At 43.9% G+C, this 26348-nt stretch overlaps 1 protein-coding gene across 5 annotated transcripts in view; it reads left to right on the top strand.

Moving 5' to 3' along the window:
• Positions 1 to 265: 265 nt before the first annotated feature.
• The window catches only part of LOC110529452 (AT-rich interactive domain-containing protein 1B), a 94453-nt gene continuing 68370 nt past the window's right edge, over positions 266 to 26348 (top strand). For 2 of the 5 annotated variants that reach the window (XM_036984834.1, XM_036984836.1), the window contains exons 1-4: positions 267 to 1899; positions 6758 to 6961; positions 11588 to 11737; positions 24766 to 24876. In XM_036984834.1, the coding sequence (XP_036840729.1) occupies positions 622 to 1899; positions 6758 to 6961; positions 11588 to 11737; positions 24766 to 24876 (1743 nt within the window). In that variant the 5' untranslated portion in view covers positions 267 to 621. Of the gene's footprint in view, positions 1900 to 6757; positions 6962 to 11587; positions 11738 to 24765; positions 24877 to 26348 lie in introns of all 5 variants that reach the window. The other 3 variants (XM_036984835.1, XM_021611625.2, XM_021611627.2) reach the window with 3 other exon arrangements.

Below are 26348 nucleotides of genomic sequence, written 5' to 3'. Positions count from 1 at the left end.
TCAACAATTTCCACACATGATGGGCGAATGGGGTGAATTCATAGGTGAATGAATTCAATCAGACAAGTAGATTAGGCATATTAAAGAAAGCAGGGAAAACAATAGCACCATTCATCGCAAAAGTAGGCGCTCGAACACTATTTCCAATTTAGGCATACAAATGTTCCCTTTCAGCCTGGTTTGCTATGAACATGCAAGTACTTTTTTGTTGTATGTGATATGTATATATTAGGGCTCAGGTGCCACTACTCAGAATAATCTCGCCCCGCCCAGACCAGGAAATCGTCAGCCATTCAGTCCTCTAGATCGCTGAGGTATAAACTATCGATTCTCAACGCTCGCTGTTGCCATGCTGGGCTAAATGGTCTTTGGAGAGAAAAGGCATTTGCCTGTATACGGGTTAAACATGGAAGTAAAAAAGTTTCAAGCCCGTCTTTATCAAAACTTTCAACATAAGCTCGCTCTAATATAGATGGTATTTATGCTCATATTCGACACTTTGCGCTCTTTTTCATTTCCCGCTAACGTTAGCTTGCTTGCATCTTTTCGTGTTCTGCTTTTCTTCTACATGTTTAGCTTGCTAGCTCGACTGGATTTTCTGCCTGAGATGTGGACTTGATCATGGCCGCACAAGTGGCAACAGCCCCAACATCAACTGGTAAGAAAAGGTCGAGTTTAACTAGCAGCGTGAGTCAAGATTTTAAATCTGCTAAATCTGGAGTAGTTGGTGGAGCTGTACTTGGGGTAGGAAACGGGACTATCGTTCATGCTATTAATGTAGAACGCAATCACCATGAATTGAACCCAAACAGAGCTCGAGTTTTTCCTGTAAACAACAATTCGAGTCAACGTGAGAAGGAAAGTGGAGATTCTAGATCGGAGTCTTTTTCGACTTCAAATTGTAGCATGAGTTCGGGAAGCATGGAGACGGGAACGCTTGTCAGTCATAAAGTGAAAAATGTTGGTGTCGGAGATCCTCCTCCATCGCACCACCACACACCTCCACATCAACAGCCATTCAATCAATTCATTCAGCACCAACAACGCCAAATTCACAACAGCCAGCAGTCGATACATGGAGAAAGTGGAAACCGCCAACATGGAGGAAAAGAGAACGTTGTTTTAGGGAATCAAGTGGAGCTCCATCAGCAGCAACAAATGCTAAATAAAAGTGAGGAGGAGGACCAACCGGGCAAAACGGAGGACCGGATTAACAGCAGGTACGACCATGCCAGTTTGGGAACAACTAATAACATCAACCCGTCCCAAAGTGGGAACAGTTCAGTTTTGGAGATAAATAATAGTTATTATGGAAAGGGAAGAGGAGGGCCTTGCTTTGATCAACATGGCGGACAACAAAGCCCAGGGTCTGGGATAATACATTCGGTACAACAGAACAATATGGATCAACTTCAACAAAACTCCCACGAAGGATACCAAAACAACCCGTACAATCACTACCCGAACTACCGACCTGGCTACGGTAATAGTGGATATGGGATGATGAGTCCCTCTCGGCACGGGAACAACATGATGGGCCCAGTCAGCAACACTGCTGCTGCTAATCATAGCAGAGCTGCCATGGCTGCTGCCTCTTCTTCTGGTAGTGCGAATATTGGAGGGTTTCACAGATTTCCAGGGCAAAGTCAGCAGCATCCGTCGGGGGCTACCCCGACTCTAAACCAGTTACTGACGTCCCCGAGCCCTATGATGCGGGGCTATGGCAGTGGCTATCAAGATTACACTAATCCTTCTGCTGAACAACAACAATCAAGCATGGGGCTGACTAAAGACTTGAGCTCCCAATACGGTTCAACAACTCGTAGTTGGGGAGGACAAGAAAGAAATCACCCTGCCATGAGCCCTGGAAACAACGGACAAGGAAGCAGCAGATCACAGGTAAATTATGCATTCATATTTGTCACTTTTTTTTCCTAATGTGCCGAACTATAACTACGCTTTCCAGGCGGCTTGGCTAGTTAATTTAGCTATGGACAGACACGTTAGCTATGCTAATGTATTAGCTAGCCAGCATCGCTAGGACAGCTTTTGTACATTGTACTGTTTTTAGGTTAAATAAACATGCACGCGGAGAATACCCAAATGGTAATTTTCTGAATTCCGTGTCCTTGTGGGCAGATAACTAACTTAGTTAACTATTCTGTTATGGTTGATTTGAAGTTGGCATTTCAATTTCTGTCCAAGGTGACTTCTGGTTGGGGATCCCAGACCTTTCATTTAGCTTGCTTGCTTGCTAGTCTCTTAAGTCTAGTTAAGTTAGTCTGTTCTCCAACATTTCAAACTTTAACTACAGTACTGTACCATGTAAACGTATGCATACCCATGCTGATAAATTTACTACAACATTTTCAATATAACTTGTGGACTTGCTTGACTTGTCTAATTAAAGAAAGGTTAAATAAAATAAAAAAACGTTAGACTGGGGTGCGAAAACTATCGCCCTTCCTTCTAGCTAGCACAGGATCTGTACAACTGCTGAGATATTGGAAGTATCCGTTTCATATCTTAAAACGCAAATATACTTTTATTCAACAAATCAGAATTCTTACTAGCTAACACTAACATTCGTTTGTTGATATCCAGCTAGCTAGATATCATACACTCCAATTGTTATCTGCTATTGCTAACTAGCTATAGCATAGCCTGCTAATGTTAGCCTTTTCACACCAATTTGAAGGCCTCGCGTTGGCCAAGAAGCTAGATGTGCTCCTCAGCACGTATTATGATCATTATTTCAATTTATTTAAACAGGGAAATTCCATTGAGACCAAGGCCTCTTTTACAAGGAAGCTCAGCACACGAGCATACAAATTCACAATATGTACAAGCAATTGAATAAAATGGACATATGAAAAACAAACACATTACTCACTAATAAAAGTCATCAACCAGCCTTCTGAACTTCCCTAGTTGTGCCAAAACATCAAACTTTAGCGTTCTGGACATCAATCCACAAAAAAAAAACTACCCACAGATCTACCTAACTCGGTACCTAACTCGGTGGAAACTGAGAGTTAGGCATCCTTGTAATCAGGTCTGGTGACTTGTGTGCATGTCTGTCATTTAGCAATGAAGTAAGGTATGGCAGACATTTGCACAAGGGCTTTATAAACAAACAGATCTAGAATATTTGAGAGGGCCAGCCTACTTTCTGATACAGAATGCAGTGACGTGTACTGAACCTATCGTTCCCAGTAAAGTGTAGTGGGCTATGATAAAATGCGTCCAGTGGTAGCTGCATTCATATAGACGATATCGCCATAGTCTAAAGCCAGAATGAATGTCAACTGGATGATTGGGTTTCTGCTATTTAACTAAATGCTGCATGCCCTGTTCCTACAAAGAAGCCTGTTTTAGATATTAAGGCACTTGCATTACATATAAAACAGTACATCATATAACATTTCACCACTGCATATCTAAAATACTACATGTATAATACCACCATACAACTATATTACAATGTACTTGTGTGTAGATTGCATGTGCAAGCGCTCGTTTGCGTATGCATACATCAGATACATTTGTAAGCTTTTTGGGAAATAACATGTACATACTTTTAGCTGCATTAAGTACCAATTTCAGTTCAAGGGCTTTCTACAAAGCAAAAGGGCAGATTGTAGTTGAGAGAGAGCCTTGTCAACAGAAATCCCAACAGAATACACAACCGTATCATATGCGTACAATGGGAAGTTACAATTTCTTAGACAAACCAATATTGCTAGATGCCAAAGAACAGGTTGGTGCTAGTAGTGGTCCATGTTCCAGTGAAATGTGTTGCAATCAATTGTTTGACTGGGCGGTTAGTGGGCTGCTACGCATACTCTTCTGAAATGACTTCATGAAACATCTACCGTGTAGGCCGACCGAAACTATTGTACAGAGGGACAGGCCTGGCAAGGGCTGGTGTCCATCTTGCACTTCCAAGAGCACTTTGGAAGCATGAACATTTGAGCTGAATTTGACCACGACCTCCCAATTGACCTAATCTTGCATCTGATTGGTTCTTACCACCTGCCTATCAAGGACTGTGGGGGGGGGGGTTGACATGGAGGCCATTATGTGGTCTCCCCTTCATTATGTGGTCTGCCTTCACACATGCAAATTAGCCATGTGCCCGATCCCACAATCAGCCAGCTAAATATCTCAGCTGGAAAACACACTCTCTCTCTTCAGGCCTGCACTGTGACAACCTACCAAGAAGTGCCTGGTTTGAAAGCATTGACATCTTTTGTAAATGTGAACATGTTGTGGACGGAACCCTCCATTAAACAGGCTTTCTGTCTGAAAATGTTTAACAGCCACTCTAGTCTCTACTGTAGCTTAATTTCCCCACGGCTAAGCCCCCCACAGTGTTTAAAGATGTGCAAACTGCTGCACCTCACAAAATATGGACTTTTCAGATGGAAGTTATTCTTGTATTCACTAGCAAATTCCTGCTGTCTCCAGCATGCTCTGAGATCCTGTTACTGACAAGGCTATAATAAAAATGTCTGCCTTGAAAGTCTATCATCTTCACTGAGGTATTGTAATTGAGTCTTAAATTAGTATTTTTAAAAGAGGACATGTCCTGTTTTTCTGCAACTCTCTGTCATTCTGGCTTTGAGCACATGGACTTTGGTGCATCAGAAACACTATGAAAGGAGTGATGCTGGCTTTGGTCTCTGACATTCTTGCCGTCAAAGCTCTAGTTTTATTACATTTTGACAAGTGGATATGTTTACGTGGTAGATGCCGTGTGTGGATATAGCCAGATGATGTGGTAAATGCGGTGGTTTGCCTGTGATGTCCACAGGCAAACCATTCAAGTTTGGACGTCAGTGAGTCTGGACGTCCACTTCATTGTGGGTTGGAGGGGGTTCGTCCTGTGCTCTTTGGTTACCCGTAGTATAGGGTTACAGACAAACCTTAGATTGTGTTTTAGGAACTCATCCCAGGCATATTTCTGACAGACTTGTAAGAATTGTGCTGGCCTAAAGTAGAGGGGTTTCTCTTCATAGTTTCTCCTCTCTCTCCAGAGGCAGGTTTGATGTCTCCTCCCCACCCTCGTGGTGTGAATTGAACACATGGCACTCTGACTCAGTATTTAATCTGTCCTGAATGGCACTCTATTTCATATACAGTGCTCTACTTTTGACCAGGACCCATATGTTTCTGGTCAACAGTAGTGCACTATAAAGGGAATAGGGTGCCATTTAGGATGTAATCCTTTTATTTTGCTGATTTGTAGGTAGGATTTCCCCATCAGAATGGCCTCATTCACATTGACAGCAAGCCCTCGTTTGGTAGATTAGCCTACAGCAGACAGAAGAAGTGTTTAGCTGGGAGAAATTTAGTGATTTTTGCTCACTGGACTCCTAATACAGGGAAAATACGAAAACAAGCTTGACCTATTTGTGTTTAAAAAAAATCACATTCTTTGCTCTGCAGCTATTTTCTCCAGTCTTTCATTTGTGGGGTGAGACTTTCTCAAAATAATGGACCTACAACACCTTCATGTGTGGTGTTTACGAACGGATTGAAACCAGTTACAGGTCATAAAATGGAGTAAGAACAACACAAAATGGAATGTTTACTGCTGGTACCTGAAAAGCATTCTTGTGTAGACGAAGTGTTGTGTATGTATTTAGTTCAGAAAGTGTAGTGTTTAGGATTTAAGTAGCCTTTTCTCTATCTGATGATCTAGTCTGTCTTTTTTTGTAGTGAGAAGGTTTTATTTTAAGACTGTTAGTCATTTGAGTTTACCAAATGGATTCTGGCAAGTGTAAAATAGAAACAAAGCAATATTTTTGTCTTTGAAAAAAGTTGATTAATTCAAATTAGGCGTACTGCCAGGTGTACAATACTTCTACAAAGGATTGTTGGTACAACATCCTCCAACTTGCTTTCGTTGCTCATAATCCCATCTGAGCTACAGCGAAAACATTTGAATCGTTTTTATTCTGTCATTTAGTGAGTCTGTGTTAAAATCGCAGGGTGCCCAGGCATGACTGCTGACACCCAGACTGTTCGTTTAAAGTGGCCCCTTGGGCTTTATCGATTGCTCACATTTTCTTTAAGTGCTTCTTCAATTGGCCTGAATTTAGCAGTGACATGAGAAGATTAGTTTGAATTGCTCTCACTCTTTTTTGGCACAGCCTGCCGAGCCTCTCGAGAATAACCTGACTCCTAAAGCACTTGACAGCACATTATCCTGGATATCTTTGCCTACCCCTGGACCTGACTATGAACCCCAGGCTATTTAATAGGACTCCGATGGAGTGATGGAGAAATCTGATGTATTGAAACATTTAAAAACAACTTTTGTCATTTGCAAGGCATGGTGAATAGGCCTACTTCAATCCTGGCCAGCTGTCATATACTGGAAGTTGAGTAGTGATGGTCAGAATTGGACCCTGTTGCTATCGTTTTCTTACTAGTTTTGCTCTAGTCTAGGCTAGACTCTAGATATATAGATATATTTTTATACCTTTTTATTTAACTAAGCAAGTCAGTTAAGAATACAACAATACATACAGTGGGTTAACTGCCTTGAACGACAGACTTTTACCTTGTCAGCTCGTGGATTTGATCTTGCAACCTTTCGGTTACGAGTCCAACGCTCTAACCACTAGGCTACCTGCCGCGAATGAGAAGGAAGGGGCCTTTGACCTTGCAAGCTGTTGGTTGTATTATACAATGTCTAAAGCATAGTAAGCCCAATCTTATGCTAACTTCTCCCATCTCTCTCTGTTAGGTGCCACCAATAGACGCCATGGCGATGAAGCGCTCTCAGCTGTACGGCATGGGCAACAACCCTTACTCCCAGCAACAGCAGGGCGGGGGCGGCTCCTACCCTGGCCAACCATACGGATCACCTTTTCCCCACCGCTACCCAATGGGAATGCCTGGGAGGGGTCAGATGGGCATGAGTGGAATGCAGTATCCTCAACAGCAGCAGGTATGTTCTCCATTTAGGCTAGTAAACCACTGCCTAAATGTCTGCCATTGCAATGTAGGCTACTTCTCTACAGACTACTGTCAGCATTCAGGAGTTAGCACATGACGTATTCGCTTTTACAATGAACCGCATTGGGATGCCCTTTCACCAGTTACACCAGTGACTGGAAGGCAGAGAGCTCTTCAGAGCTGTGTGGGTTTTGAATGACAATCACCTTGCAGGTTAATAAAAGCTTTGGCCTGTTGTCCCATCACGCAGAAGGCATGGGTCTGTCCGTGTGCTTGCCTGTCCGTGGTTGCATCCCGGAGGGCACCCTGTTCCTAATGGACCGGGGTGAAAGTAGTGCACTATATAGGGAATAGGTTGTCACACAACCCCTGTGTGGGTGGCAGGGCTCTGACTGAGTGTAGGGATCTGTTGACATGCAGCATGGCTGGCAGAGCAGTGTGGGCCAGGCTGGGCTGAGTCAGTCTATTCTGGTTAGAGTCAGACTGCACTGCTGCTATATTTAGCCCCCGGACAGAATGTTGGACTTGGCGCTTAACGCTCCTCCAGAGACGGCCTGGCAGTGGCCCTCACATGGGACCAGGCTGCTGACGTAGCATGATGTATGATGGTCCTAAATAAGGACTAAAGTCTGCCTCACCAGTAGAATTTGTGTACTGTTCTTGCTCGCTCTCTCTTAATTATTTATATATATATTACACACACACAGTTTGTTTTGCTGATTTGAAGTAAATTCCCTGGGATTTGCTGCTGTTCTGTTTCACAGTTGGCTCTCTTTCATTCCAGCCATTATCCTTCCATTGACAGGTGCTGAAAAAAAGTATGGAAACCCTTGTTGATATGAATAGACAACAGCTTTCTATGCCCTCCACTTTGGCATGGGCCATGCACGACACACACACACTAGGAATGGTTCTGCAGTTGTAATCTTGTCATATACCAATGTCATTGATACTGCCTTTGTGGCACTGGATACGTATCTGCTAAATCACCTAAATGTAAATATTCACAACACCAGCTTTGAAAATAGCAGAAATTGCGTTGCCCAAAGAAAACGTCATCTCGACGATGGCAGAAAACCACTATCGCATCATTGCATCATTACATCATTAGAAATCAGCAGCATTTTCCAGTTTGACCCTAGGGCTCTGTGTTAGTGTCAGCTCTGCTTGCTTTTCTGTCTCGGAGAGAGACGGAGCATATAATGACTTTTATCAGCGCCTGGCCCCTTCTCCATTACCTCATGGATCCCACCTGAAATTGGATGCTTCAACTATTCAGATACCACCGGGGCCCCGCTTTGCTATTTTATATTGATTGTGTTCCCGGGGGGGGGAGGGTTGCCGGCCAGCACGGAGAGAAGAGATGCAGCAGAGAAGACATGTCATTCAGAGATCAACCTTAATATTTCATGATAATTAGGAATGGATTTTCCTCAGCCTACTATACAGGCTGGCTTCCATTCTTGCTATGTCTTCCCTTGCATCCTGCTGTCTTTGGTCTGGTGTCAACTGTCCTAAATGGCACCCTATTCCCTCTATGGTGCACTACTATTAATCAGGGCTCTGTAAAGGGAATATGGTGCCATTTGGGATATTCCCCTAGTGTCATCAGTCCCTGATTCAAAACGGTATTATCTTATGCTCTTATGCTTCACGGAGTCGTGGCTGAACGACGACACTATCAACATACAGCTGGCTGGTTATACACTGTACCGGCAGGATAGAACAGCGGTGTCTGGTAAGACAACTGGTGGTGGGCTATGCATTTTTGTAAATAACAGCTGGTGCACGATATCTAGGGAAGTCTCGAGCTATTGCTTGCCTGAGGTAGGGTATCTCATGATAAGCTGTAGACCACGCTATCTACCCAGAATTTTCATCTGTATTTTTCGTAGCTGTTTAGAGGCTGGCACTAAGACCACATTGAATGAGCTGTATTCTACCATAAGCAAACAAAAAAAACGCTCAACCAGAGGCGGCGCTCCTAGTAGCCTGGGATTTTAATGCAGGGAAACTTAAATCCGTTTCACCAAATTTCTATCAGCATGCTAAATGTGCGGGCGGGGGGGGCTCTGGACCACCTTTACTCCACACACGGACGCATACAAAGCTCTCCCTCCATTTGGCAAGTCTGACCATAATTCTATCCTCCTGCTTAAGTGCATCGACGATGTCGTCCCCACCGTGACCGTACGTACATACTAGAGGTCGACCGATTAATTAGGGCAGATTTCAAGTTTTCATAACAATCGGAAATCTGTATTTTTGGTGCCAATTTGCCAATTTTTTTATAATTTATTTATTTAACTAGGCAAGTCAGTTAAGAACACATTCTTATTTTCAATGACGGCCTAAGAACGGTGGGTTAACTGCCTTGTTCAAGGGCAGAACGACAGATTTTCACCTTGTCTGCTCGGGGGATCCAATCTTGCAGCCTTACAGTTAACTAGTCCCACGCAATAACGACCTGCCTCTCTCTCGTTGCACTCCACAAGGAGACTGACTGCCTGTTACGCGAATGCAGTAAGCCAAGGTAAGTTGCTAGCTAGCATTAAACTTATCTTATAAAAAACTATCAATCGTAATCACTAGTTAACTACACATGGTTGATGATATTACTAGATTTTATCAAGCGTGTCCTGCGTTGCATATAATCTGACTGAGCATAGAAGTGTCTAAGTATCTGACTGAGTGGTGGTAGGCAGAAGCAGGTGCGTAAACATTCATTCAAACAGCACTTTTGTGCGTTTTTCCAGCAGCTCTTCGTTGTGCGTCAAGCATTGCGCGGTTTATGACTTCAAGCCTATCAACTCCTGAGATGAGGCTCGTGTAACCGAAGTGAAATGGCTAGCTAGTTAGCGCGCACTAATTGTCATTGTGTTGCTGGTTCGAGCCCAAGGAGGAGCGAGGAGAGGGACGGAAGCTATACTGTTACACTGGCAATACTAAAGTTCCTATAATAACATCCAAAAGTCAAAGGTTAATGAAATACAAATGGTATAGAGGGAAATAGTCCTATAAATAGTATATTAACTACAGCCTAAAACTTCTTACCTTGGAATATTGAAGAATCATGTTAAAAGGAACCCCCAGCTTTCAAATGTTCTCATGTTCTGAGCAAGGAACTTAAACGTTAGCTTTTTTACAAGACACATATTGCACTTTTACTTTCTTCTCCAATTGAACATATTTCATTATTTTACTTGAGGCTAAATTGATTTTATTGACGTATTATATTAAGTTAAAATAAGTGTTCATTCAGTATTGCTGTAATTGTCATTATTACAAATACATTTTAAAATTAGTCCGATTAATCGGTATCTGCTCTTTTTTTGGCCCTCCAATAATCGGCATCGACGTTGAAAAATCCTAATCGGTCGACCTCCAATCCAAAGCCTTTCCATTTGTGGGGTAGTGAAGGAGAGCACACTCTCACCACCGCTGCTGCTGGTGCGTCCTTCAGATGCTCTTGGCCTGGCCTGGAAATGGGCTCAGAGGAGAGGGGCTGGGAGGCAAGAAGAGAGAGCTATGGGAGGTTTAGTTAGACTCCCAGACATCAGTGTCTCAGTTCCATAGTCATGAGCTCATGTGTGGAAAAACAGCCTTGACGCCCCTCAGGCTTAAGGAGCTGACGGCTTGTTGGGTGATGAGCATTGCACACAGCTATTGGATTGTAAAACTGCTCAGCGCTGCACTCCCATATGGGCCTCCATGTTTCTCTCTTTGTGTCCCAAATGGCACCCTATTCCCCATGTAGTGCCCTACTTTAGGTATAGGCTACCATTTTGAGCTGCAGACAGAATTAACCCAGCCATTTTCATAGATTGCTCTTTGGTTTCATAGATATCTGATGTTTCATAGAATGACCAGGCTAGTGTTCTTGTGCTTGGCTATTGAATCATTGAGGGGGAGGACCCTTCACCAACAGGGGAATGCTGAACTCTGCCTCTGTTGCAGAAACCTTATGATTGATCGTGTTTACAGATTTCTCGATGGTGTACTCTAGAATAGATATCAGTCTGTTCTATACACTGCTGGTTTTGTGTATTTTGTTCTAGACTTAGAAACACGGCTAGTAAGTGACTCCAGGTGAGGCAGAGAGAGGGATGAGCCAATAACAGCTGTTCCCCAAAACGCCTTACGTAAGACTGTTACAAACAGCTTGAGATGAATGGAGGAGGAGAGCAGCTGGGACTGTGTCCCAAATGGCACGCTATGGGCTCTGGTCAAAAATGGTGCACTATATAGGGAATAGGGTACCCTTTGGGCCACGGCGGCTGTGTGTATTATTGATGTCAACACAATGTTAATGTATTGAGGCTGGAGAGGTGAGAAACCCTCCAGGATCATCACTTCTCACTGCCGTTAGTCAACCTCAGTACAGAGCATGGTAAACAACCTAGCAGGCAGAGGGACTGAGTGGAAATGACTTAGATTGGGAGTTTAATTAAATTCACTTCTGTATATGAATTTGGATCTTTTAGTGGTATGCTGATGATGTCTTGGTGAACTAAAGGCCATTGGTCTATCCTTTACGTCTCGCAGAGGTGTGGGCATTGACAGTGAGCTTTTAGAGAGTATTGATCCTATCATATCTGATGTCTCCTTTGTCTCTCAGCAGATGGCAGCTCAGTATAGGCAGCAGCAGGGGGGCATGAGTGGGTACTGCCAGCCACAAGGCCAGCCCCCGTACTCCAGCCCTCCCCAGCAGCAGCCTGCAGCCCCCACACAGCCCCCCTACATGCAGGCACGTCCACTGCCACAGCAGGTAAGACTACAACACCTACAATGCCACGCGTGTATTGACGTTGACTAGCCAATTGACAGGACTTCAGTTAGACTTCTGACCTTTCTGAACCACGCACTCATCGGCTAGTTCATGTCCATGAGTGTAATCAAAGCAGTGTTTACCCCATAAGCACACACACACACACACACACACATTGATTTCATTGTGGAGAGACCGGTTTACTGGGATTATAGCCAGAACAGAGGCCACCCAGGTCCATCTTCATTTTAAAAACTTAATGAGCAATACATTAAAAAACAATTCTGTGCTGTAGTATTCCCCAGAGATTAGAGTGGGCCGATATCTGTTCCATCTGCACTCCCCGTCCCCTCTCTCTCTCAGCATGCGTCCCAAATGGCACCCTATTCCCACTACCTTTGACAAGGACAGTCTCTCTGGCTGTTTGAGTCAGCCATTTTGGCTGCTCGTATTTGTAGGCGCAAGGCAGCGGGTCAGCTGCAGTCATTTTTTATTCAGCTAGCAGAGTTACCTGCAGGGGAGTCCTTGGATGAAGGGAAAACCCTGACCCTCTGTAATACCTGCGGTTCCTCTGGTGAAAGGAGTGGTTCTGAGAGAGAAGGAATACAGAACACAAGAAGAGAGAGGTTAACACTGGTGCTGCCTGGCTGGAACAATGACATATTGACTGAGTAACATTCCGTTTCCAGTTGGGGTGGGAATTGCCAGGTACACCAAGTTAATGATAGTTTCACAATACTTAGGTGCGATATGATATGTATTGCGATTCTATATGTTTTGAGATTCGATACTGATTTTTATTGCATTTCGATGTTTCAAACATATTGCTCACCATATGTCCTCTGCAGAGGGACAAGAGCCATGGGACATGATCAGTCATGGAAAAATATATCTTAGATGATGAGACTGATGGGGGGAATAAACATGTTCAAACTCTGCCCCTGCCACATGTCCACTCCCACTGTTTTTGACAGGGAGGATAGGGGAAATAAAGGGGTGAATTTAGACTGATACCCTTGTGCTTGCTACAGCTCCTGCTAGCACCAAAGACCCAAGATGGCCACCACTGTGCTTGTTAGACAAGTGTTTCCTGTGAAACTGGGTGTTGTAATGATGAAACACAGCTGCCAACAACACAGAGCGTGAACTCTGTCGGGGGCCACTGAACAAGACAAGGCGTCGCTTCTATGTTCGCCCCCTTTAGGGATGCAAACAGTGTTCCACCTGACCCAAACCACAATCAGAGAGACTGAGAGTGTGGCAGTCTACTGATCTCTGTGTTGACCCTGCTACTCTGTGTCTCTCCTCTGTCCCAGCGGCCTTCGTAAGCTTTGTGTGTGTCGTCTTGGCGAGACAATGAGCCAGCGTACACCACGGGAAACGTGCATGTGTTTGATACAGTAAAGCCTGGAGAAAGGAAAGATGATATCGATGCTCCCCTCCTGGACATGGGTTTTCATTTATTCAGTGCGTCCCAAATGACAACCTATTCCCTATACAGAGCAGGGTCTAGTCAGAAGTTGTGCACTATGTAGGGCAGGGATCATCAACTAGATTCAGCCTCTGGACGATTTATTGTAATTTTTTCTTCAGTGGATGGTAGGGGGCCGGAACATAATTACAAATAATTTGTAGACTGCAGATTGACCTCAAGAAGTTCAAACCGATATAATATTTGACTAAAACATAATAATTTCAAACCTTGCTTACATTTGAGTACAATCACATCAGGGCTTCCGTTAGGATCATCTGTCGCCGGACAACGTGACCGGGAAGAAATGAATTTACCCGCCATTTAACAAATCCACCAGGCATTGGGTGCATAACCCATTAGGGCATCTACCCACGATGCTCAGAATGACAGACATCACATGTGGATTATGGTAATTCATCTTAACAGAACACACAACTCCTGTAATGAAGCAGCCAATAAAACATACATTTTCAAACATTTGCCAAAATGAAATTGGCAGGAAAATACCAATCTAAAAAGCCCACCTGATAGTGTTTCCATAGATACACAATCTCTGTTAGAATCTAAATATGCAATGACTAGGACGGGTTGTTACTATGACTAGGACGGGTTGTTACTATGACTAGGACGGGTTGTTACTATGACTAGGACGGGTTGTTACTATGACTAGGACGGGTTGTTACTATGACTAGGACGGGTTGTTACTATGACTAGGACGGGTTGTTACTATGACTAGGACGGGTTGTTACTATGACTAGGACGGGTTGTTACTATGACTAGGACGGGTTGTTACTATGACTAGGACGGGTTGTTACTAGGACGGGTTGTTACTAGGACGGGTTGTTACTAGGACGGGTTGTTACTAGGACTAGGACGGGTTGTTACTAGGACTAGGACGGGTTGTTACTAGGACTAGGACGGGTTATTACTAGGACGGGTTATGACTAGGATGGGTTGTTACTAGGACTAGGACGGGTTGTGACTATGACGGGTTGCTAATAGGACTGGGGTGGGTTGCTAATAGGACTGGGGTGGGTTGCTAATAGGACTGGGGTGGGTTGCTAATAGGACTAGGGTGGGTTGATATGAAACCAATAGAACAGGAGAGAAATTACATAGTGGTTAGGGCTGGGCGATATATCCAATTTAATTCAAATGTATGTTTTTGCGCACTATTCCAAATGCCTATATCGTAGAATCAAGTTTTTCTCAGAATCAAGTTTTTTGTATTTCTTCGTTTTTATGAGCGTTTGTTCTCATGTTGTTTTTTTGGTCTCTTTCACTCCTTCTGTGCTGGTCACCTTCCCATTTACACCAGAGATCTGTAATATAATAACGAGATGCTCATGTCTCTGCCTTAACAATGGGAGTTGTTGTCCCAAAGACGGGAAAGCAGGTTTCAAGCCTAAGTTACAAATAAGTGCATAGAAACGCACTGGGCTTATTTTGGACACATTTTGGCGAGAATGTAAGCTCTCGCTTCGCCACTTTCTCCCAAGCCCCCCCTCATACCACTCACAACAACAAAGATGAGAGATCACTTCCTTCCTCTGACAAGCGGTTTCAAGACATTATTATACTGTAATAGAGAAGTTAACCTTTCCAACCATACCCTGTTTCTACTCCTCAAATTTCGAGGAGAGCAGACACTACTACAATGGATGTACCAATGAACATTCATTCTTGAAAATTCTCAGTTCATTGTGTGCGCATTATGGTACCACGTATTGCTAGCAGCATTTTAGTAAAATCAAGATTGTTATACTAGCTGTTTAGTCTGTTTTTTAAATTATTTTTAAGTTTGCAATAAGCATGTACAGTGCCTTGCGAAAGTATTCGGCCCCCTTGAACTTTGCGACCGTTTGCCACATTTCAGGCTTCAAACATAAAGATATAAAACTGTATTTTTTTGTGAAGAATCAACAACAAGTGGGACACAATCATGAAGTGGAACGACATTTATTGGATATTTCAAACTTTTTTAACAAATCAAAAACTGAACAATTGGGCTTGCAAAATTATTCAGCCCCCTCAAGTTAATACTTTGTAGCGCCACCTTTTGCTGCGATTACAGCTGTAAGTCGCTTGGGGTATGTCTCTATCAGTTTTGCACATCGAGAGATTGAACATTTTTCCCATTCCTCCTTGCAAAACAGCTTGAGCTCAGTGAGGTTGGATGGAGAGCATTTGTGAACAGCAGTTTTCAGTTCTTTCCACGGATTCTCGATTGGATTCAGGTCTGGACTTTGACTTGGCCATTCTAACACCTGGATATGTTTATTTTTGAACCATTCCATTGTAGATTTTGCTTTATGTTTTGGATCATTGTCTTGTTGGAAGACAAATCTCCGTCCCAGACTCAGGTCTTTTGCAGACTCCATCAGGTTTTCTTCCAGAATGGTCCTGTATTTGGCTCCATCCATCTTCCCATCAATTTTAACCATCTTCCCTGTCCCTGCTGAAGAAAAGCAGGCCCAAACCATGATGCTGCCACCACCATGTTTGACAATGGGGATGGTGTGTTCATCTGTGTTGCTTTTACACCAAACATAACATTTTGCATTGTTGCCAAAAAGTTCAATTTTGGTTACATCTGACCAGAGCACCTTCTTCCACATGTTTGGTGTGTCTCCCAGGTGGCTTGTGGCAAACTTTAAACGACACTTTTTATGGATATCTTTAAGAAATGGCTTTCTTCTTGCCACTCTTCCATAAAGGCCAGATTTGTGCAATATACGACTGATTGTTGTCCTATGGACAGAGTCTCCCACCTCAGCTGTAGATCTCTGCAGTTCATCCAGAGTGATCATGGGCCTCTTGGCTGCATCTCTGATCAGTCTTCTCCTTGTATGAGCTGAAAGTTTAGAGGGACGGCCAGGTCTTGGTAGATTTGCAGTGGTCTGATACTCCTTCCATTTCAATATTATCGCTTGCACAGTGCTCCTTGGGATGTTTAAAGCTTGGGAAATCTTTTTGTATCCAAATCCGGCTTTAAACTTCTTCACAACAGTATCTCGGACCTGCCTGGTGTGTTCCTTGTTCTTCATGATGCTCTCTGCGCTTTTAACGGACCTCTGAGACTATCACAGTGCAGGTGCATTTATACGGAGACTTGATTACACACAGGTGGATTGTATTTATCATCATTAGTCATTTAGGTCAACATTGGATCATTCAGAGATCCTCACTGAACTTCTGGAGAGAGTTTGCTGCACTGAAAGTAAAGGGGCTGAATCATTTTGCACGCCCAATTTTTCAGTTTTTGATTTGTTAAAAAAGTTTGAAATATCCAATAAATGTCGTTCCACTTCATGATTGTGTCCCACTTGTTGTTGATTCTTCACAAAAAAATACAGTTTTATATCTTTATGTTTGAAGCCTGAAATGTGGCAAAAGGTCACAAAGTTCAAGGGGGCCGAATACTTTCGCAAGGCACTGTAACTATTATCAAAGGAATCGGCAACTCATTCTGAGAAATAAGTCAGGCCACTTGATTTCAACGTGTGAACAAAGTGGACAGGCTAGCATGCAGTTCAAACCGAGACGGACAGAAGGGTGTGTTCATAACAATTAAACTGTTTTGCCTTGTTAGCTGAATTCAGATCTGGTGAAATTATACCTAGACCCAAGTTGGCTACACTAGAAATCTAAATATTAGCTGGCTACTAACTAGCACGTGGGCTTGTGCTTGAGAGATTGAGCTGACTGTTTTAAATGCAGTGGATTTGACCTTTTAATTGTTCAACAATGCTTATTTAGAGACAACATAAAATAAAATTGAGATGTGTATATATTTTGAATTGCGCATAAGTCTGAAAACATTTAAATGTGAGTTTTAGGCCCTATCGCTCAGCCCTAATAGTGGTGGTCCAATAGGGAAGTAAATGGAAATTGTCTGTCTATACAGAATGAGAGGAATCCAGGATAATTTAGCTTCTTTAAAAAAAGAGCTGTGGATTGTTTCAAATTGCAAGCTCGTAGGCCTTACGCCTATTTGGAAAGCCCGCAGTTTGGGCAGCGCGCGTGGCAATAGGCCTAGCTGATTGAGTTGTGGCTGTCAGTAAAACACATCTAAAATGTGTGTAGATAATGTGTCTTCAGAAGAAAGGGGGGGGTGTTGTAAAGATAGACACGAGTCCAAGCTGTCTCTTGCCCATTCATTGTGAATTGTTTGCAATTTTTGATTAATTCCTTATTACATATGTCATCAGTAGTAAATGTAATCCCCGTCATTTGGATCCATGAATTTATGTTAATGCATGTATTAATTTGTCAATTACAGTTTTCATTCTTGGAGTGGAAATGTTGTTTGCAGATTTCACAACCTGCTACACTTGTGAGAAAGTTTCGGTTAATTTCATAACCATTTATGAGATTAACAAAAAACTGTCATTGTCTTTTGTTTGGAGTGCTCCATGTGAGCAATTAGCACTTATCTGATTTCTTTGTCCTGAAAATGTTGAGGGAGCGTGCGTGCCTGAGAATGCATAGAAGTACCTGGCCTGCTCTGTGGAAATGTAGGAAAGTGTGTTGATAATATATTAAAACTATACTTCCTCACTGTACGCTATTTGAAAAATCTTCCCAACAATCTCCCCTCTAACCACCAATCCTCGGGGTGAAAGAGCAATGGAAGTTACAGGCCTACTGCTGCATTGGCCTATAGGCTCTGAGTTCCTTGCACTCATTTCTTTAGCTGCCAATGGATCATGGTGTATCAATGCATATGGCAGAGGCTGGTGATGTTGCATTAGTTGATTTTTAACTTGATCAATTTAATTAAGATTTTTCTGATAAAAAAATATATATGTTCCACGAAAATGCACATACGAAAATCATATCTACGCCTTCCCAACTTGAAAGTCACGCGCTGCCTTTAAAGTCTTTTTAAAATAATTGCCTCCACGTTTCCATGGTGAGATTTTGTCTACAGGCTACTTTGAAGCAAGGTAAAACATGTCTCCATAATATAAGATAGAATATTCAGGTTTTAAACAATTTAGTTTGTTTTCAAAATGCACACTACCTCCAGCTCACATTGTAAAGTGAGGCACTGGCAGCCTATTGCCTGCACTTGAATGGGAGAGTCAGCTTCAATTACCAGTTGAGGATTAAAAATAGGAGCTCTTTTTAATCGTGCACCAATACTGTTTTTAACACGCGATTGCATTTAGAATTGTTGCGCAATGAATGGGCTTCTAAACGCAGGTTTTACTGAAGCAGCAACCAGGTGAGGAGCTGCAGGAGAAATCGCGCTCAAAATAGGCTCTGTACGCTGTACGCGTGTGATAAATCAGATACATGAGGACTAACAAGAATAAACACAGGCCAATTTAATTCCACTAAATTATGAAATCAACCTATAGACTGATAAGCCTGACGGTCAAATGTATTTCCGTCAATGAATAAAAAGCATTATTTTGCAAAATATTTTTTTTGTCCTGGTCATTTTTTTTTGCAAAAAACAATCAGATTTCGACAGAAATATGGCTGAGACGCAAATAAAGTTCAAGGAGAGGGGCTACAAGAATGATCAGATTAACATTGCCATTGAGGAAATTCAAAACAAAACGAGACATGACCTTTTTCAAGGTCAGTCTCGCAAAAAGACGCATTCTTGTGTTCTAACTACCCGCTATTCAAAGTGGTCTGAACAAATTAAGGGAATTGTTCACAAACATTGACACATCCTAAAATCCGATGATAGTCTCAGTAATGTGTTTTCGGACCTTCCCTTAGTCGTATTCTCGCGGGGCAGAAATCTGAGACCAATTGGTACACTCTGATTTACCACCCCAAGATATTCCTGAACTAGTCTATTTGAACTAGTTGCGACCCTACTGGATGGAAATTACAAATGTAATGGCTGTGCTCAATGCAATGGCACTTATAAATGTAGATACTTCAAACACCCACAAACAAGGAAATCCATCCCAATCAAAGGGGTTATTACGTACTCCACTAAGGCAGTTATTTATCTTATAACTTGTCCTTGTGGTAAAAATGATGTAGGTAAAACAAAGCGCGAATTAAAAGTACGTATCTCAGAGCATCGTAGCAGCATTAGGTGTAAGAACTTTACTTACCCAGTTGCGGCCCACTTCTTGGAGGCAGGCCATTCGATTTCGTCTCTGCGTTATATTGGCATCGAACATGTCACCCTCCCTAGGAGAGGGGGTGACCTTGATAATTTATTGTTAAAACGAGAGGCTGCCTGGATCTTTAATTTAAAGACCCTTGCTCCCTTCGGTCTCAACGTAGACTTTGATCTGAAGCCATTATTGTGACTTTGCCATTGTAATTGTTTGTAAGCTTGTGTAGTCAAATTAATCTATGATTGTATGCTATCCATTTGTTTGTATGCTGTTCTTTGTATGACATTTTAATATTTGATAATTAACCAATGATATTAGGCCACTCTTGGCCATGATTAGACACCTGTGTCTTTTGACACATTTCTTAAACGTGTCATCCCGCAGTGTTTGTGATTATACCCTGATGAAGACAGCTTGGCTGTCGAAAGGTTGATAATAACATTTTTGCATCTGAACTCCTAGAGTGTGCGGCTCTCTTTTTATTTCCAAGTTTTCTACTCTGCTAGCCAGCACCTCTAGCCAGCACCTCTAGCCAGCACCTCTAGCCAGCACCTCTAGCCAGCACCTCTAGCCTGCACCTCTAGCCAGCACCTCTAGCCAGCACCTCTAGCCAGCACCTCTAGCCAGCACCTCTAGCCAGCACCTCTAGCCAGCACCTCTAGCCAGCACCTCTAGCCAGCACCTCTAGCCAGCACCTCTAGCCAGCACCTCTAGCCAGCACCTCTAGCCAGCACCTCTAGCCAGCACCTCTAGCCAGCACCTCTAGCCAGCACCTCTAGCCAGCACCTCTAGCCTGCACCTCTAGCCAGCACCTCTAGCCAGCACCTCTAGCCAGCACCTCTAGCCAGCACCTCTAGCCAGCACCTCGCCTAAATAGGTGTGCGTTTCTTTTTCTTTTAGATTTTTTTGCCGGTAACAGTTTTCAGCTTTTCATGATTTTTTCCAGACAAAAGCCATAAATTGGCAGCTAACGGAACTCCTGGATCACATGCACAGTATCTCTCTTTGCCTGGGAAGACTTTCAGGGCTCTACGATTGGTCTTTTTGTTTTTACAAGGAGCACGTGTGCGGCTAACTTGAACGCTTTAGGAGCACCGGTTCGCAGTACAGTGAAGTAATTAATCATTGATTGCAACAATTACCGTCTGGGTGATTTGTTTTCTAGGCATACTGGTGCTCCTAAATAAAACATCGTCAGGTCACACAGTGGGTAAAATGGGTGCACCGGGAAGAATTCCAAAATTAAAATCACTTTGCGCCGATTTGCTGGTGTTTTTACAGTCTTATGTCCCCCCCACCACACACTATTTTTGGGCTCCGAAAGCTAACTAAAGTCACCAGTGGGCCACCAGTTGGGGATTCCTAACATAGGGAATAGGGTGTCATTTGGAATGCATGCTGTGGCTGACTGCAGCCCGGCAGCCCGGCTGTCACGCCTGCTCTCCATGAAGAACGCTCTCCTGAAGGGAGCAGCCAGGGTCCAGGCCCTCCTCTGCATTTTACTGACGCTGTGAATGCAGCTCTCGGCTTAGATTGGAGGTCACGTTATGCTTGGCAGGAAGGATGAATTTGGCCTTAAAATCGGCTTTAAAGTAAAGAGTAGCTTTTCTCTCTCCGGATCCGTTTGACTGGATAAAGGCCTGTAGTTAACAAGAAGAGATGAACCCGGTCAGGCAGCCCTACCACTCTCATAGTCTGCGTCTCTATGGTAACAGCACACCCTTGCAGATCCCTGCAACTTGATGAGTGTTTTCTTCTGAAATGATTCACTAGAATTGATTGGTGATTAAGTGTCAGCACCTATAAAAATAAAAAAACTGAATAGCACTGAGACACGGGTTAGATGCAAATCTCTTTTAAAATAAGGAATGCAACTTTTTGAGGGCACACAACAATCATGTTAGGTGAAATAGACGTGGTTACATAATGAACCGGTTGCTTGCTGGCGACGGGTGTATTCTTGAGCACCCAGCGGACGGTTGCTTGCTGGCGACGGGTGTATTCTTGAGCACCCAGCGGACGGTTGCTTTGGGGAATAATAATAAAATGTACATTTTAACACGTAGCTGTGCTATTGCTGATACAGTCTAATGTATTTCCTGTTGACCTCCATCACATAGAGCCTGTCAGCGCTGATATGTTGCAACTCAAATGGCTCCCTATCCCCGACATAGGGCTCTAGTCAAAAGTAGTGCACTGTGTCCCATGATCAAAAGTAGTGCACTATATAGGGAATAGGGTGCCATTTGGGATTCACACATATTGTGATGCTTTGTTGCCACTGGATGATTTGTTTAATTCCCTTACATCACGCATCCCTCTCCGTACCTCAAACACATTCCCTTACATCACGCATCCCTCTCCGTACCTCAAACACATTCCCTTACATCACGCATCCCTCTCCGTACCTCAAACACATTCCCTTACATCACGCATCCCTCTCCCTACCTCAAACACATTCCCTTACATCACGCATCCCTCTCCGTACCTCAAACACATTCCCTTACATCATGCTTCCCTCTCCGTACCTCAAACACATTCCCTTACATCACGCATCCCTCTCCCTACCTCAAACACATTCCCTTACATCATGCTTCCCTCTCCGTACCTCAAACACATTCCCTTACATCACGCATCCCTCTCCCTACCTCAAACACATTCCCTTACATCACGCATCCCTCTCCGTACCTCAAACACATTCCCTTACATCACGCATCCCTCTCCGTACCTCAAACACATTCCCTTACATCACGCATCCCTCTCCCTACCTCAAACACATTCCCTTACATCACGCATCCCTCTCCCTACCTCAAACACATTCCCTTACATCATGCTTCCCTCTCCGTACCTCAAACACATTCCCTTACATCACGCATCCCTCTCCGTACCTCAAACACATTCCCTTACATCACGCATCCCTCTCCGTACCTCAAACACATTCCCTCGGAACATATGTTATTACTGTGTAGCCAAGCATTTCACAAGCAAAGGAAGTCTTTAATCTGTAAGCTATTTGTAATATCGCTGTTTGTCAGCCTGCCTGGCTGAGAGCTTGTACAACACTATGCCTACATTGCACTGTGTGAACGTCCTTAATGATCTGGAAGAGGTATTGAAGAATGGAAAAACAGACCTGCTGAATTTCATTATAAATGTTTTATTATTTAGGATTTTGTTCTATAACGCATGCAAACCCCAACTCCAATATATCCTCCGTCATATGATGCATCAGCAGATGAAACCCATGTTCATCCCAATGTATGCACAACTCAAGTAGAGTTGAGTGGGGGTGGAGTTGGCCTCTGGCTGGCTGCATACTTTCACTATGATTCGTTTCCTGTGCGTGGCCCTCCCAGACACACACACAGAGTACATGCCCCACTCCTCTCCTATGGCCCTCCCTGCCTGTTGAGGGAAGTGGTCTTTATTGTGCCAGAGCAGCTGTTCCATACAACCGGCATGTGAGCGAGTACGACAGAGCACGGATGGCATCCTCGGAGTGTAAACATTGGCCTGTGTCTGACCTGGCCGTGACCCAGCTATCACTGCACTCCACTTGAGTAATCCTGGCCAGCCCTGCTCAGTCTGTAAATATCTCACCAGGCTACTGGCTTAATGGGACTAGTCTGTGTGTTTCTCATTGCCTCATTTCAAACAGACTGATTCTCAGTGATCTGACTGGCCTCCTCCTGAGTATTTGCTCACCTCAGGAAATGGTAGGCTCTCGTTTTGAGGAAATCCTGCAAAATAAATGAACCACAGAAGATTTAATGTCTGCTGAGTCACTGGGCTGCAGGCCAGTTTATACTAAATCAGTATGATTTATTTTATTGAACCTTTATTTAACTAGGCAAGTCAGTTAAGAACAAATTCTTATTCACAATGATGGCCTACCAAAAGGCCTCCTGCGGGGATGGGGGCCTGGGATTCAAATTAAAAATATAGGACAAAACACACATTACGACAAGAGAGACCTAGGACAACAACATAGCAAGGCAGCAACACATGACAACACAACATGGTAGCAAAACAACATGGTAGCAGCACAAAACATGGTACAAACATTATTGGGCAAAAAGGTCAAGGTAGAGACAACAATACATCCCACACAGCAGTCACAACTGTCAGTAAGAGTGTCCATGATTGAGTCTTTGAATGAAGAGATGGAGATAAAACTGTCCAGTTTGAGTGTTTGTTGCAGCTCGTTCCAGTCGCTAGCGGCAGCGAACTGAAAAGAGGAGCGACCCAGGGATGTGTGTGCTTTGGGGATCTTTAACAGAATGTGACTGGCAGAATGGGTGTTGTATGTTGAGGATGAGGGCTGCAGTAGGTATCTCAGACAGGGGGGAGTGAGGCCTAAGAAGGTTTTATAAATAAGCATCAACCAGTGGGTCTTGCGACTGGTTTACAGAGATGACCAGTTTACAGAGGAGTATAAAGTGCAGTGATGTGTCCTATAAGGAGTATTGGTGGCAAATCTGACGGCCGAACGGTAATGAACATCTAGCCGCTCGAGAGCACCCTTACCTGCCGATCTATAAATTACTTCTCTGTAATCTAACATGGGTAGGATGGTCATCTGAATCAGGGTTAGTTTGGCAGCTGGGGTGAAAGAGGAGTGATTTACGATAGAGGAAACCAGGTCCTACATTAAACTTTAGCCTGCAGCTTTGGTATGTGCTGAGAGAAGGACAGTGTACCGTAACCAAAACAGTACAAATCATCCATTCTCCACTCCATGTTTGAGCTCTTCGGATTAAAGGCAGTTGTTTGATGGCAGAGGGGGGGGGGCGCATTTTAAATGTCAGCAGAAATGGATTAGTACATTTCTGTTTCACTTCTCCTTCAACCTGCATCTCTCTCGCTCACTCTCTCCTGTCCTCTCTCACTCTCTCCTGTCCTCTCTCGCTCTCTCCTGTCCTCTCTCGCTCTCTCCTGTCCTCTCTCCTCTCTCGCTCACTCTCTCCTGTCCTCTCTCGCTCTCTCCTGTCCTCTCTCGCTCTCTCCTGTCCTCTCGCCTCTCTCGCTCTCTCTCTCCTGTCCTCTCTCGCTCTCTCCTGTCCTCTCTCGCTCTCTCCTGTCCTCTCTCCTCTCTCGCTCTCTCCTGTCCGCTCTCGCTCTCTCCTGTCCGCTCTCGCTCTCTCCTGTCCTCTCTCGCTCTCTCCTGTCCTCTCTCGCTCTCTCCTGTCCTCTCTCCTCTCTCGCTCACTCTCTCCTGTCCTCTCTCGCTCTCTCCTGTCCTCTCTCGCTCTCTCCTGTCCTCTCTCCTCTCTCGCTCTCTCCTGTCCTCTCTCGCTCTCTCCTGTCCTCTCTCGCTCTCTCCTGTCCTCTCTCGCTCTCTCCTGTCCTCTCTCGCTCTCTCCTGTCCTCTCTCCTCTCTCGCTCTCTCCTGTCCGCTCTCTCCTGTCTCCCCTCTCTCGCTCTGTGTGTGTGTGTTCTGTCCTTCTCTGTCTGTATAGGAGGTGTCACAAGAGGGCTATGTCAATAGGGCCCAATCTGCTATGACCCCTGGGAAGCCCAACCATGAGGAGATGGGCCTCAGCCAGCAGGACAGACCCTCCAGTCTACCTGTAAGTCCACTTCAGTTTCTGAAAAATACCAGCAAGCACTGCACCACAAAATGTGCTGTAAGGCTACTTCACAACCACTGGAAACGCATACTGAACAGCACTCGAAATGCACGGCAAAATGTACTGAGGGAACTGCAACACACACACATCCAGGGTTTTAGTTCTTAACTGACTGCCTTCAATTGGAATTGAGCTCAACCCTGAGGCACACACACTGCATCAGCCTACCCTTTTAAATATTTATTGCAGGGCAGGAGCCATGTCCTTAACACTTGTCAGGGCCGACATGACCTTTTGGGTCCTTGCCACTAGCTTTAACAAGACCACAGGGCTTTAACTGGGACCATGGTGGGACTCAGACCCAGCACCTTATTACCTGTAAAGTGCACTACTTTTGAAGGTTCCATCTGGTCAGAAGTAGTGCACTATGGAATATATGGTGCAAATTTGGGAGTTAGATCTTAACTATACTTCTCTTCAGATGACACCAAGGGATTGGTTTTCCATACACAGATTAAGCTTAGTCCTGCACTATGTAGGGTGCCATTAGGGACTTGTCTGTAGTCGCTCTGGGACAGTCTCCCACTAACGCTGAGTGCTGGTTCTCTCTAGTCGCTCTGGGCCAGTCTCCCACTAACACTGAGGGCTGGTTCTCCATGGCTGTTGAGCTGACTTTGCCCACACAAACCTTATTTAGGCTGCTGTCTTATTGAGGAGGGTTGGAGAGAGCGAGGGTGCTGAAGGGCTCTCTTCAACCTTACTCCTCCTCATTCCCTGCTGCAGTCTCCTCTGTTCGGCCGTGTCTAAGTGCTCAACTGAGTCAGTCAGGGTGGGCCCACAGCTCTCTGAGTCAGTCGGAGCTCTTCCTCGTTGCTCCCATCCACTTATTTTTCCTTCTGTTTGACTGTCCATTTCATAGTTACTGATACAGCGTTGTTTTGGCTGCACAATCAACGGATATGGACATTGGAGGTCGAACGATTATGATTTTTCAACGCCGATACCGATTATTGGAAGACAAAAAAAAGCCGATACCGATTTAATCGGCCGATTTTAAAATGTATTTGTAATAATGACAATTACAACCATACTGAATGAACACTTATTTTAACTTAATATAATACATCAATCAAATCAATTTAGCCTCAACTAAATAATGAAACATGTTCAATTTGGTTTAAATAATGCAAAAACAAAGTGTTGGAGAAGAAAGTAAAAGTGCAATATGTGCCATGTAAGAAAGCTAACGTTTAAGTTCCTTGCTCAGAACATGAGAACATATGAAAGCTGGTGGTTCCTTTTAACATGAGTTTTCAATATTCCCAGGTAAGAAGTTTTAGGTTGTAGGAATTATAGGACTATTTAGCTCTATACCATTTGTATTTCATATACCTTTGACTATTGGATGTTCTTATAGGCACTTTAGTATTGCCAGTGTAACAGTATAGCTTCCGTCCCTCTCCTCGCCCCTA

This window comes from Oncorhynchus mykiss, chromosome 8, assembly GCF_013265735.2.
Source record: "Oncorhynchus mykiss isolate Arlee chromosome 8, USDA_OmykA_1.1, whole genome shotgun sequence".
In the NCBI taxonomy this organism is placed as follows: Eukaryota; Metazoa; Chordata; class Actinopteri; order Salmoniformes; family Salmonidae; genus Oncorhynchus; species Oncorhynchus mykiss.
This window is presented reverse-complemented; position numbering and strand designations above follow the sequence as displayed.